This window comes from Mesitornis unicolor, unplaced genomic scaffold (genome assembly GCF_000695765.1).
Source record: "Mesitornis unicolor isolate BGI_N332 unplaced genomic scaffold, ASM69576v1 scaffold21973, whole genome shotgun sequence".
NCBI lineage: Eukaryota > Metazoa > Chordata > Aves > Mesitornithiformes > Mesitornithidae > Mesitornis > Mesitornis unicolor.
Window position 1 is genome coordinate 1 of NW_010172922.1, and position 15,253 is coordinate 15,253.

The 15,253-nt window shown below is 40.7% G+C and overlaps 1 protein-coding gene across 1 annotated transcript in view; it reads left to right on the plus strand.

The window, feature by feature from the left end:
- Positions 1-653: 653 nt before the first annotated feature.
- Positions 654-15,253, plus strand: part of NOX4 (NADPH oxidase 4) — a gene marked incomplete at its 3' end in the record, with an annotated part of 33,684 nt that continues 19,084 nt past the window's right edge. Inside the window, exons 1-3 of the mRNA XM_010180554.1 lie at positions 654-744; positions 13,494-13,604; positions 14,524-14,608. Coding sequence (XP_010178856.1) covers positions 736-744; positions 13,494-13,604; positions 14,524-14,608 — 205 coding nt within the window. The remainder of the gene's footprint in view (positions 745-13,493; positions 13,605-14,523; positions 14,609-15,253) is intronic.

The window sequence follows — 15,253 nt, forward strand, 5'->3', positions numbered from 1 at the left end:
CACCCCGGATAGGGGTACCCTCGGCTGGGGGAGTGCGCCGAGGGGCGCTGGGGAGTTTGTGGATCCGGTGTGGGCGCTTGAAGCGGGGGGGCTGAGCTTTGTGGGTCCACGCGTGTGCCCCTGCCCCGGGGACAAGGCTGAGGGGTGTCCTGATGGGGCTCGGCACACGTTGGTGAGGGGGGCAGTGTTTCTCTTTGTTAGGTCCTTTTTGGGGAAGTTTGGGGGGAAGATGCATCTTCTGGGGGGTCAGATTCGTCCCGCCTTTGTCTTGCTCGCTCGTTTTTATTTTTTGGGGCTGTAGCTGCGATGTCTGAAGGTTTGGAGTCGCGTTTTGTACTCGGGGTTTTGCCAGCGCGGGGCAGATTTTAAGTCATAAAGTTTGGTGAAGTTCAGTGAAAGCGAAAATTTCTCGCATTCTTCTATTCCTTTCAATATTTTTAATCTTCTATTCCTTTCAATATTTTTAATCTTCTATTCCTTTCAATATTTTTAAGTATTTTATGCTAAGCGCTTGAAGCTTCCCCCCCCCCGTATGTTTTTGAAACCGTATGTTTATGAAACTACTGAGTTTTATGAATGAAGTAAACGCTGAAAAGTTTGTACATATAACTTTCGCTTACAAGTTCTGATGTTTCTGTTTCATTTTAGTTTTTCTGGCTCTCCCTCAATGCGTGGCTCTTCTGGAAAACCTTCCTGCTCTATTACCGAGGGCTGCAGTATTATTATTTGCATCAGATGTTAGGGGTGAGTGACCCGGACGTTACTTTTTGCCCTGGAAATTGGGATGCTGGGAGATGGGAATGGGACAGAATGCATTTGCTAATCGAGGATGACACAAACTGCCTGTTAACCTGCAAAGTGGGGAAAGATCAACTAGGAAATCACTGGGATAGTGGTGCCAGTTGTTTAGGAGTAGGAAGTGAACATTGTTGAGAAGAAAACAAGCCATTCAAGTGTGGGATGGTTATCTTTCCTCCTTCCCAGTCTTCCCAGTGCAGACCGGCTCACAGGAACACAAACATGCTCAGCAGACAACTGGAGCTCAACTTTTTGTCATCAGAACGTGAGCCCATGGGCTCGCAATGGCAAATCCTTTTTAATCCAGTTATTGTGGTGCATGTTTGCTGAAGGAATTCCTTTCATATGTCTTGGTGCTTTGCAGTCTTTGTCATCCTTGTAGATCCCGTGTTCTGTGTAAATCATTGCAATGGTATAATTTTAGTTTTGTTTCCTAACAACAAAGTCTTGGAATTGGAATGTTTTAATGAAGATTTTACTATTTTGACTTTATTTTACTGTTTTGACTTAGCAAGGGTAGCATCCATCACCACCCAAAAATAATCAAACAAAGGCGATTTGGGGAAGTAAGACATGGGTCTGTCTTGTGAGGTTATCCACAGCTGTGCCATTGCAGTTGTTTGAAAGGACTTCTCTCCAAAGGGACAGATTAAGAGTTAACAATTTTCTGGAAAATGCCCTAGGCTTGGTCAGAATCTGAGAATCCAGGAAAAAGTCGATGAATAACATAGTGCTTTGTCATGCGAAATCATACTCAGGAATGGATTTCTGTGGAAAGCTGAGGTGGGGCTAAAGCACAGATGATGAACCGCTGGGTTTTATCATTGCTAGATCCAGGATATATTTTTTCATATGATTGATATAATTGCCGTAGCTAACTAGTTCCATAAGTGTTGATTAACTTACTTGAAAGTAAGTTGACCTGATATACTTCATTCTTTTTTTTTTATTTCTTGTGGCTGATGATGTGTTCAAGAAATGAATCAGCAGAGGTAGTACAGAAAGAAGGGAATGAAAATACTGAAATCCTTCATGATGGTGACTTTCATGACAGAAAAAGCATGAAAACATGCTTAATCTCTTTGCAGCTCAGTGCATGCATCTGAAAACTGTGTTTGTTCCTGGCAAAGCAAGTGGATTGTTTATAAAGTAAATGGTTTTGGGTCAGCATTAGGGTTTGTTGACATTGCTGGTGTCAGCCAAGTTCTTCTCAATTCAGAAGACTTGTCTGCCTTGTACCAGCTCATCATCTGGTCTTTTTTTGGAGGTTTTCTTATACTGCAAAATGAAAGGCACATACAAAGTAATATAAGTGCTCACAGAACCTGTGAGGTAATTCAAGCTACAGATTTTCCTTGTCTTGGTCAGGAGATCGGAACCAAGAGGTCCTGTGTTTGTGTCTGCAATTGTGGAAAAAATATCCAAAGGAGTTTAGAGACTTTCTAAACTGAGGAGGAATGTGAAGAGCTAAGTCTAAGAGATACTTTTGGTCAAAGCTCTGAAACAAATTTAAAAGTTTTGAAAGCATTGACTGTAAAGCATTCTTGCAACTCAGTTTTTACCGTTTGTCTAAATATTTTCTTCAGATGCCGATGTTGGCTTTCTCCCTTCTCTTCAGTACATTTCTGTATGTGTAGAAATCATACAGATTGGAAAAGCTGGGAAAACCCAATTTTAGTCTCTTCCTGAAATGGAGAGGAAGCACTTCCATACTACAGCTTCTCTTACCTTCCATGGGGACTTTTGCTTCTCTTCTATTTCTGCCTTGTTTTGTGTAGCCATTGCCCATCTCCATAACCAGTCTCCTCTCTGTTCCATATGCGGGTGAGTGGCTTGTGGTGCCTCTGTGTGCCATTTCTTGATGTTTGAAACTTTTGGGACTCGGATGAAAATTCTTCATTTATAATTCAGCAGTTGTCTTAACAGAATGACCTTTAATATGGCTTCTTTCATAAAAATCGTTTTTTCCACCCAGTTAACAAAAAATGGCAAAAAGGAATGGTGTTGTTTTAATAAAAAAAAAAAATCTCCTGTTTTTCAGTGAGGTCTGCTAAGGAATTTTTTTCTGTCTTAGTGTGCTAAGGTAGCGTAAAATCTGCTTAAGAACTTCTGCACTTGCAGCACTGAAAGATTTACAACAGGTAATATTATTGTTTACCAAAGATGGAGAGCAAGGAGAGTTGCTGTAGGAAATCAGATTGTGAAATTAAATGAAATCTTGGACTGAATATCCAGAATATGTTCAACTCTGCCACATTTTCATGCCAAGGCTTTACTTCCTGATGTGAAGAAGGAGAAAGAATGAGGTAGGTCTTTCCTTCAGCAGTGGTTCTCTTTCCTTCAACTTTTCTACAGAAGGCTTTCCACAAAACTTAGTGGGTCAGAATTTATATTTATATTCATACTGTGTCAGATGTCGCTTGTTTGGTCAGTTCGAGTCCCAATGATGACACCATGAACTCTTCACTGTGGAATCTCCATCCCTGGAGGTTTTCAACAACTAATTGGGCAAAACCATGAGCAAACTTAGCTTGAGTTTGGTGTTGAACCTGCTTAGAGTAGGAGGTTGGAAAAGAAACATCTTGAGGTCCTTTCCAACTGGAATAATTCTGTGATTATATGATTGTTGCAGCAAAACCGGAGTCTGGTGTATGTAAACCCATTCCCAGTACTTTTGCCTTGATGAACCATCCCATTGGATATGTAATTCCTTGCAACGCTGCAAATCATAGTCTTTCCACATGAAAGCATTCATTGCCACTCATTTAGGAACATGATTCAGATAAAGAATCCCAGTTTTTCGTAATTTAATAAAGGTTAACTTATGGCTTTACATTGCTTAGAGAAGAAAAGCGTGGGAACCACCAGCAGGCATGGATTTCTTCTAAAATAGAGTGGCAAAGGTAATATTCTCATCTTCATGTTCCTGATAGATACAAGAAGATGTAGTAGGCATGAATTACAGAAAGGAACATGCATGAATGACTTGACGTGACTCCAGAATCTTGGTGGAGGTTTCTTGTCTGCTCAGTCAGAGAAATTACCCAGATGATTAATTTCTTTGCAGATTTCAAGATTTCTCCCTTCAGATAACTTGGCTGTGGTTATTTCCAACAAGTTTGCTTGTGTCTGACTAAGAAATTCAGTACTGGCCTTATAGAACTCAAGTCTTGCTTTTAACAGCATTAAATGAAACACCTGTTTCTTGTTGCTTGTGTTCTCCATGAACAGAAAGAGCACTGGGCTCATTTTGTCATGGCATAAAGGGTCTCTCTTTTCCTATTCCCTCTCTAGTCCCTGCTCAGGTAACTCTGGTGCAGTCAAATGGATGTTAATGCAAGAGATAAGCTCCTGAGTTTCACGTCAAAGTGGAGAAAAAGCATTTTCAGAAGGGTCTCTTTGGGAACAGATTGAATAACTAAAAATGGGACTGAAAAGGAAAAGCACTGCCTTACTTGTTTTATCTATACAGTCGCTGCCTTCTTACCGCGCAGCACATTTAAGTAGTCTTTAGTTACTGCTTGGAGTAAGTTCCAGATGTTCCAGTAACCTGCATGTCTCTCCTTGCTACTTTATCATAATGATAGAGATTTTACTAATTGAGGCCAAATTCTGTTTTCATTGATCCTTACGTCACTGCACTGCAGCCCGCTCCCCCCACGCATCCAAGCATTGAGGGGGGCTATGTATCTTGATGTTCATTTCCCTTAATGCAGCGTGGGTTCGCTGTTTAATTGTCTTGTAACCAGGCTATTTGGGATTTGCTCTTTAGGGTGTTACGTGCAGCAGAAATGTCTAATAATAGATTTATGTTGCTATGGAAGCTATATATACATTTATATGTATGCAGTATTCCCTAATGAAGGCTGAGGCTGTTAATCCACAAGACCTTATCTTGATAGTCCCCTTGAATTTGCAAGTAAATCTCCTCTTGCATTCTCTTTGTCTCATTCTACATTTTTACTTTGCCAAAACATTTTTTCCTTCGACTCTTTGTCTTTCCTGTACATCCTAGAGCTCAGCATCGTTGTTGAGATTGTTCTCAGTTTAGAGCCATTGAAGAACTTGGGTTTTGCACCATAAAGGTCTTGTGTGTACATGCTTATTTTATTTTATTTTTTTCATTTTATTTCTTTTATTTATTTAATTTCATTTTATCTCAAATGTAGTAGTCCATCTGTAGGACAAATGACACCTAGATGTCTGTATTCTTAACTTTTATGAGAGAACTTCTACCTTTGCAGAACTTCTTATCCAAATGTCAATAGTGGAGGCTCAATTAGTAGTGGTGCATCCCAAATTATTAACTGAAATTTTTACTACTACATCACGTAGACTTGTGTTAAAAATAGTCTTCTTGTCGTCATTGCTCCTCATTCTAGGATGATCATGGCATAATACCCTGAGTAGAACAGAACTAAATTATGGCCAAAATGTTTCTTTGCTTGATTATTCATTATATTATGTATTATTGCAGGCTTCCCATGGTGGTCCAACACTGGCTGGTTGCAGGTCTTAAAATAAAAATTGCTGCATTACTTCCAGCTACTACATTTCTGCTGTGGCCATGAGTTGCAGGGTGTTGTGAATCTCTTGGGGGGGGACTTGGGTATCCTGAATCTCTTGATTCTTGCCTGACCTTGTGGAATTTAGATCATGCTGTATTTTGTACAGTCAACAACTCAAGCTCGTATTGCTAATTAATATATAAAATGCTGTCATGCTTTGGTGTTGCTACAGAAGAAGGGTGAGTCTGGAGCACTCATATATGGGAGATAACTTGATCTCATCCAGTCTGTGTGTGTGTCATTTTCCCTGGCACAAAAAGAAACCTATAACTCAGAAAGACTCACAAAAGTACTTTTATAAATTGTATTTCATGAGATCAGGATTATAACAGTTTAAGTTATCTGACTTCCAGATTAATAAAGGTTAAAATTTGGTCTGAAATCTTGTACGTGAATATACTTTGTTTGGAGATGATCAGAGATGCTGGACGCTAATATTGAATTCCAGATTAAGACAGTTGCTCTTTTCCGATTGCACAACTGAGTTAAGCAGGAGGAGGAGGAGTACATCTAACACTAAAGGACTGGGTATAAAATGAGAACGTGACCTAAATATGTGGGCAGAAAGAGAAGGAAAACCTTGAAGGAATGCCTGATTGATGAGGTACAAGTGAATGGTGAAAATATTGATTCTCAGTAGTGCAGGGAAGATAACCTCATACCTCATGAAAGAGCTAAAAATTTTGTTGCCGTTGTCCTCTCCTGATGTTTTTTCCTTTCTATAATATTATATCCAAGTCCTGATTCATATATGCAAGCAGAAGACTGAAGCAGAATTAGCACAGAGAATTGGGCTGCTGTTACATTTGTGTGGAGAATTGCTGTTTATTTCTTCTTTTTAATATTTAATATATTTTTTCAAATGTGATTCAAAAGTATGATACCACTTAGTCTTAAAATAACTTTTAAAGGATTGCAGTGCATGAGGTTGGGATTTACAGAGTCCTGCCTTGCAACCTTCCATCTTCAGGAGCAAAACCAAGTCAAACTTTTGTAGAAATTTTCACATATTCTGATGGGTTTTTGCTACCCTTGCATTTTCCTCCCTTTCAGCTGCTTTGAGTTGGGTTTTTTTGCTAGATCTCTGACCAAGTTTGGCAGGCCTAGAGGGAATAATTCCTATCTGTACAATTCATATCTTTACTTTGTCTTAGATTATCTGTGCTCTGTTACTCAAAACAAGGAGTGCTCTATGGAAAAAAATAAAGGAAGTCAGGTCAAAAGGAGGCACATTGTGTAGCACAGTTTATCCCACTGAAGAGAATAAATATTTTTAGCTGCTTCAGTACTGATTTGGGGAGGTGGTCTCCAGAGCAGTGGTAGCTTATGAGTCTTCCCACAACCTTTCAAGTTGCCCTAGACCACAGAAGATTGAAAACTTTGAATAAAGGCCTTCAGAGGAAGTCAAGTGTGATGGCTCTTCTGCACCATGACCTGTTAAGGTTTATTGCTTGTAGATACTCAAGGCTCGAGAATCGTTGAGGGACACCACTTGTCACTGTATTCCATCTAGGCATTGGTCAACGGCTCGATGTCCAGATGGAAGATGTTGATGAGTGGTGTCCCTCAAGGGTCTGTACTGGGACCAGTGCTGTTCAGTATCTTCATTAATCATATTGACATTGGGATTGAGTGCATCCTCAGTAAGTTTGCTGATGATACCAAGCTGTGTGGCGAGGTGAATGTGCCAGAGGGAGGTGATAACATCTAGAAGGACCTGGACAAGCTGGAGAAGTGGGCCCAGATGAACCTCATGAGGTTCAACAGGGCCAAGTGCAAGGTCCTGCACCTGGGTAGGGGCAATCCTTGTTACCAATACAAGCTGGGAGATGATGTGCTGGAAAGCAGCCCTGAGGAAAAGGACTTTGGGATACTGGGGGATGAGAAGCTGGACAAGAGCCACCAATGTGCATCTGCAGCCCAGAAACCAACCCCATCCTGGGCTGCATCACAAGAAGTGTGGCCAGCAAGGGCCAGGGAGGGGATTCTGCCCCTCTGCTCTGCTCTGGTGAGCCCCCACCTGCAGTACTGCATCCAGCTTTGGAGTCCCCAACACAAAAAGGACATTGAAGTGGTGGAGTAGGTCCAGAGGAGGCCACAAAGATGATCCAAGGGCTGGAGGAGCTCTGCTATGGGGGCAGGCTGAGAGAGTTGGGGTTGTTCAGCCTGGAGAAGAGAAGGCTCTGGGGGGACCTTAGAGCAAGCCTCCAAGACCTGAAAGGTGCCTATAAGAAATCTGGGGAAGAGCTGTTCTCTAGGGCATGGAGCAATAGGATGAGGGGTAATGAATTTAAACTAGAAAAGGGCAGATTTAGGTTGGATGTTAGGAAAAAGCTTTTCACCGTGAGGATGGTAGATCAGTGGCACAGGTTGCCCAGAGAGGTGGCGGAGGCCCCATCCCTGGAGATATTCAAGGTCAGGCTTGGTGGGGCTGTGAGCAACCTGATCTGGTACCAGTGTCCCTGCTGAGTGCAGGAGTTGGACTGGATGAGCTTAAAGGTCCCTTCCAACCCAACACATTCTGTGATTGAGACACATCACTTTTAGGTATGAAATGATTTGCAGTAGTCTTGCATTTTTTTTTTTCCTACAAGATGAGCTTAAAAGGTGAGATAAGACAACATTTGTTAAAGTCTTCCTGTATTCTGATCCCTGATCCGTTTTGCAGCCATGTATTGAATATTAGATTTCTGTACACAGCAGTTGCAGGTAACATTCATCTCTGTGCTTATAATTGATGAACTTTGGGCAATTCTGTGATACACAGTAAATTAGTTTAGTCCTCCACCTAATACTGACATCATTTGCTAACTGTAGAGATGCTCATTTCCCCTGCAACACACAGAACATCCCACAAGAGCTGACGCTTTGCTTCTGTGGCCTGGAGAAAAAAAAGCTAGCCTAGTTTTTAGGATTTGAGATTGTAGTGGGTCTAGTTCCCTCCTATGCCTGCCGCAGATTTCTTCTGTGGATTCAAATAATCCTTTAATTTTTCTATGCCTCTTTGCCCCTCCGTGAAATGGGATAACAGCATCTGTGGCGCTGCGTAGGCAGCATATAGACGGAGGCTGTCAGGTGCTTGGATTCGGTATCAGCAATGGTGGATGGAGAGTGTCCAGCAGGTATTTTGGGTGGGTTTTTTAATCTTTTCAGCAATTTCTCATGCTACTAATGTGAAATAACACCTTTATTTATTTTTAATGACAATGATAATCTTAAGAAGAAAAGATTATTACGTTTCCATAATTTCTTAAGTAGTTAATAAGGATATGTATTCCCTTCTAGAACCAGTGAGTTGCCTTGGGGCAAAAATCTTTTTTATTTCTACTATTCTTTAAAAATCCAACAGTATATGATGTTAAATTGTTACTCTGTCACCCAGGCAATGCAAAGGAAGTCAAGAAAGAGACCACTTGGAAACCATTTGGAAAGAATTAGTTTCACGGGGATATTTTCAGCCTTTGGATATATGTTAAGAGCAAACTTAATACTCTGTTATTCTTCTGGGTCATGCAGGGATTGTGATTCTAAGCATTGCTAAATGTATTACTTAACCATTGTTTGCAAATTGGTTGCGGACTTGTTGCAGCAAATATTGCCCAACTTAATTTCTTCAGGATAAAACCTTAAATGACCTTTGGTGAAAATATTTGAATTGCACTTCAGAATTATAGAATGGGTTGGAAGGGACCTCAGCCCCCCATGGGCAGGGACACCTCCACCAGCCCAGGCTGCTCCAAGCCCCGTCCAACCTGGCCTTGGGCACTGCCAGGGAGGGGACATCCACAGCTTCTCTGGGCAACCTGGGCCAGGGCCTCACCACCTCACAGAGGAGGATTTCATCCTAATATCCAGTTTAAATCTCCCCTCTTCCAGTTTAAAACCATCACCCCTTGTCCTATCACTGCCTTCCTAGAAGTGCACTCTATGTCCTTTGCTGCTCTCTCTTTTTTTTTTCCCCTCTTTTTACATATGCAAATAGCATTGAATTACCATTAATATAAGGGCATTCTTCTATAGTGATTGTATTATGAATGAGTATTTGCCGTTTGTGAAATAGTGGCATAAAAAAAACCACCAAGAAAGGTTAGTGGGGTAGCTGTTTCTCCTCATCATAACTGATTCATATTTATTTGGACCATTTAAATTGTTTGGCATTTTACTTATTTCTTACAATAAATTATTTAATTTATTTTATACTGTACAGTGTAGAATTAACTCTCTTCTAGACTATTCCCAAATATATTGTTTTGTTGTTTTGCAAGATGAATAGTTGTGCCTGATAAAGAAAGTCTTGGATAACTGATATCGTGCCTGGTTTATATTTGAACTCAAAGACAGCATGTATTCTTGAGAAGCTAATGATGGACCATATAGGTCATATTCCTTATATGATTTTGCTAGATTGCAAGTATTGCAACCTTTTTTAGCTTTTAAAGTTCATGAGAGCTTGAAAAATGGTTCAGTTTACCTCTGGATTTTGCATAGTGTTAGTTGTGCAGAATTTTTGCTTTTGTCCAATCATACTCATTTAATCAGTTAAATTCTGTAGCGCATCAGCAGGCTCTAATAAAAATGCTTATATGTGTTTAATGACTATGCTTTTGAAGTTACTGCTTTTATGAGGTGTGTAGCTTATTTTTAACTTCCCTTTAGAGGAATAATAATTAAGGAAAATAGAGATAGTCTTGTATATGCAAACAGCACGATGGAGAGACTTTTTACTTGCCATTAAGTCCAGTCATTTCAAGGATATTGCAATTTTTTTCTGATAGTCCAAAAATATTTGGAATGTTCTAAAGTCACTTTAAGCTATTGTGGGCATGGAGACAGAAATATTTTTGTTGTGGTTGTTCATGTATTTTCTTTAATTATACTTTGACGTGGAAAGTGACATCAGCATTCAGTAAATTCTCATCTCATTTGCTGAGGTTGTGGCCATTGTAGCTGGTATCTCTTCTCCCATGTAACTAGTGATAAGACAAGAGGAAATGGCCTCAAGTTGTGCCAGAGGATGGCTAGATTGGATCTGAGGAAAAATTTCCTTACTGCAAGAGGTCGTAGAGTCTCCATCCCTGGAGGTGTTCAAGAAGCCATGGATGTGGCACTTGGTTGGACTTGATGATCTTGGAGGTCTCTTCCAACCATAACGATTCTGTGATTTGATGGTGCTCGGTTTTAGTCATTACACTTGGGCTCTGCACCATTTGGGGTTGTCTGGAGGGAAGAAGAAAAGATGATTTGAAGTCTGAAGAAGATGAGATGTGAGAGAAAAGTAGGCAAAATAATCTCTCATTGTGCATGTGGACAGAGTGTAAAGTAACATATGAAACAGAACCAAGGGAGGTTTTATGTAAGTTTAAAAAGGACTAAAATGGGAAGAAATGGGTGAGGAGGTCTCAAGAGTGGGCAAGAACTAAGTTCTGTGGTTCATCCTAGTCTTATTTTCTATAATTCAGTAGGTTAGAAATGCCTCTGTTGTAAGTGTCCCTTACACTGTGGGGTGATTGCTCCTTCTTTTCATGACCAGGTTTTGAGAGAAGGTGGCTGCCTTGTTCTGTGGAAGCTGGTGATGTCTGGTGAGGAGGACCCTAGCAATTGGGTCTAACTAATTAATGTCAAGTAATGGAGAGGCTGGAAAAGTGGACCCAGAGGAACCTCATGAGATTCAACAAGGCCAAGTGCAGGGTCTTGCACCTGGGTAGGGGCAATCCTCATTACCAATACTGGCTGGGAGATGATGTGCTGAAAAGCAGCCCTGAGGAAAAGGACTTAGGGGCACTGGTGGATGAGAAGCTGGACAAGAGCCACCAATGTGCATCTGCAGCCCAGAAACCAACCCCATCCTGGGCTACAGCACAAGAAGTGTGGCCAGCAAGGGCCAGGGAGGGGATTTTGCCCCTCTGCTCTGCTCTGGTGAGCCCCCACCTGCAGTGCTGCATCCAGCTTTGGAGTCTCCAACACAAAAAGGACATTGAAGTGGTGGAGTAGGTCCAGAGGAGGCCACAAAGATGATCCAAGGGCTGGAGCAGCTCTGCTATGGGGGCAGGCTGAGAGAGTTGGGGTTGTTCAGCCTGGAGAAGAGAAGGCTCTGGGGGGACCTTATAGTGACCTTCCAGGACTTGAAAGGTGCCTATAAGAAATCTGGGGAAGAGCTGTTTACTGAGGTATGGAGCAATAGGACGAGAGGGAATGGTTTTAAACTAGAAAAGGGTAGATTTAGGTTGGATATTAGGAAAAAGTTCTTCACCATGAGGGTGGTAGATCAGTGGCACAGGTTGCCCAGAGGTGGTGGAGGCCCCATCCCTAGAGATATTCAAGGTCAGGCTTGGTGGGGCTGTGAGCAACCTGATCTGGTACCAATGTCCCTGCTGAGTGCAGGAGTTGGACTGGATGAGCTTTAAAGGTCCCTTCCAACCCAACACATTCTGTGATTCTGTGATTCTAATAATTTTTGTAAAAAAATATTTCCAAATAAATAAAATCTTTGTTTCTCTCCAATTTTTTCTTCTTGATAAGAAAGATATTAATAAATGTTTCACTGCTGAAATTTTTTTGACTGAGAAATAACTTATGTTCTTTTTTTTGTCATAAAGTTTCATTTTGTAGTAAATCTTCAATAATTTTTATTAGCTTTTACCTGTTCAAATTATTTTTAGACCTCTGAATTATTTGAGGTATCTTATAATGTTATAGTTGTTGTTTCTTAATGTCTTCAGGAGTTGAAAAAATTGGAGTTTAGAAAACATGGTAAGAAATATCCTTCCAGAAATCTGTTGACAGTCTAAAAGCATCTTTTATATAAGCTAGTAAAATGGTAATTCAGCCTAATAACTAGGAGAACAATGGCATCTTGCTAAATTTTGAAAAGATCATAAATGAATGAGAGAATATAATAAGACTAAAAAATACGGGGTTATGACATTAATGTGTGCTTTGTTCATTTATTTGACAAGTGGTTTTGTTCTAATTATGTAAGTTCCAAATATATCGGTGAAAGCATTAGTGAAATTAGATTTCATTACAGTTCCCCGCTATTGAGTAGTTAAAATGAAGAAAACCTACCTTTTTTTAATGGCTCTGCATGGCTTGAACGTATGAGGAGTTCTGTCACAATTCCATAACCGTCTTTGAAACATTATTATAATTTCATTTTAATTGAATCAATATTTTCTTTGCATCTTTTTCCGGCTTGTTTACCAGAAAATCATTACGGTTTACTTAAGTAGCTGTCTAGTGTCTTCATAGTATTTATCTCTCTTATTTAATTATGTCATAGAATCACAGAATCACTACAGTTGGAAGAGACCTCCAAGATCACCAAGTCCAACCATCAGTCCAACCCCACCAGGCCCACTAAACCATGTCCCCAGGTGCCACATCCACCACTTCTTGAACTCCTCCAGGGATGGGGACTCCGCCACCTCCCTGGGCAGCCCCTTCCAGTGCTTGACCACTCTTGGAGTCAAGACATTTTTCCTCAGATCCAATCTAACCCTCCCCTGGTGCAATTTGAAGCCATTTCCTCTTGTCCTATCATTGGTTAAATGGGAGAAGAGACCAACACCCACCTCACTACCTCCTCCTTCAGGCAGTTGTAGAGGGTGATAACCTCAACCTCATCTTCTTCAGACTAAACAACCCCAATTACTTCAGCTACTCATCATAAGATTTATTCTCAAGACCCTTCACCAGCTTTCTTGCCCTTCTTTGGACCCTCTCCAGCACCTCAATGTCTTTATTATACTGCAGCGCCCAAAATCTCTGAGGCTTTCAGATAATTGCTTGATGGATGCATATTGTTTTCTCAGATATGCTTTGTTCATCCACCGATGAGGATATTGGTTCTTTCAGTAGAAATTTGTCATTGGCTGATGTTATTGCTGGCAAAATTTTATTTTGAATAATTTTTTTGATGCAAAGGCGAGAGCTGTTTCCCTCAGAGAGCAGGATACCATGCTGTGTGTACAGTGGCTTCACCAGGACATGTAAAACACCATGAAACTCCACTGTTATGAGTAAGAGAGAGTTCAACCATTTGGTTTCGTGAAAAAGAGATTGAATACTGACATCTGAACCATTAGTGTCTTTTCTCCCAGTAATCTAACTCTTGCTCTATTTGTTCAGCTAGGATTGTGTGTTAGCAGAGCTTCAGCATCTGTCCTCAATCTCAACTGCTGCCTGGTCCTTCTACCCATGTGCCGTGTTCTCCTGGCCTTCCTGCGAGGATCTCAGAAGGTAAGGACTGAAGGAGAAGAGGGCCCTGGTCTCTGTTTAGCTTAAAAATAATAGGAAAAACCCTTAAATCTGTTATATCCCTGTTTATTATATGGTATATGTCTACATGGTGCAAGTATCAGATGTTCACGGCTCCTTTGAAGACATTATTTTGGGTGACATGGTCTGGTTTGATTGGACTTGCTGTGGGGAAGGTTTCTTCGCTGCATTTTTAAAGGATGAGGAGTGTAACCAGACGAAGTCTCCTTCTTCTGTGATAAAAGATATGTGTCCTCTCTACTACTTCCTGGTAGAATTTAACAGAGCAAAAAAACTCCTTCGTCCCTGCATGACCAGAAATGGCCTGCTGGAGATGGCAGAACTTTAAGTAAAAATATCCAACCTGATACATTCTTTGCCATGGGAGGAAAAAAAGAAAAGTTCTGGCAAAGCTAAGAGGGTTTGTTTTTTGTACATGTACTCAGTAAATAGTGGTTTAGTTTGTTTGTGCTTTGCCAGTTGCTTTCTCAGAAATGGAAGTAATGCTTTTGAGGAGCCTCTGTGTTTCCTAGATGATTGCGAGTTGAACCTATGAGTTCTGGTCATGGTGTGACAGTACCTGTGAGATTTGATGCCTATAGATGCATATACACATGCACGTATACCTTTCCCTCTGATCCTGCTCACTAATTACAACAATTAGTGCTGGAATTCCTGAATTTCAAGGCCAGAAGGGACATTACCTTCTATGCTAATGTCTTCATTAAGACCTCAAAATTGGCTCATTGATGTAATCTTGTAGCTCTTAAATTTGAGTACTGTGCTCGCAGGAGTGTTGCAATTGAAACTGCTATTGTATCACCTCAGCTGCTGTTAGTATTTCTTATTTTCTTTGCTTTTTATTTTAGAAGAGAGATTGCTTGAATTCTTCTCTTATTAGGTTGCCAGCAGGAAAACCAGAAGGCTGCTGGATAAGAGCAAAACTTTCCACGTGACGTGTGGCGTTATGATATGCATCTTTTCAGGTGAGTTCTTAACTGTGCTACGCAGCAGCGTTTTTGGGAAACACACTGGAGCAGTAGAAAAAACCCCAACGTTGTGGTTTTTCTTGCACAGTACATTTGGGGGTAGTCTTGCTCTGTGTTTCCCTGCTTTAAATTCTGAATGCTTTCTTGGATGTGTGTGGGTTTTGGTTTCTTTTTCCTTTCAACACACGGATTCATATTCTAATGCAGAGCCTTTCCTTAAAATTCCAGTTTCTAAAAGGTCAGGTATATGAGAGCAGGTCAAAATCTGCTGTTACAAGTGACCCTCCACTGTGCCTAAGGAATTTGAGGAAGAAGCAGGGTGCTACAGGCTCATCTGCAGAAGAGGGAGCAGTGGACACAAATAACCAATTTGATGAAGAAGAAATATTCTTAACACCTTTGAGTGATGCTTCCTAGCTGAAGCATTGCAGTGCAAAAATGAATGCTGTAGTGTTAAAAAAAAAAAATCTTAAAATACATCCAACTTTCTGCCATTAATATCTATAACCTGATTTACTTTTGACAAAGAATTCCTTAGTCCCTGATGCATCTTATGCAGGTGATACGGTTATAGCTTGGCATCTGAGTAACCACTTTTCTTTGCTTCAGGGGAACATCTACCTCTTGTTTAAGGATCTCACC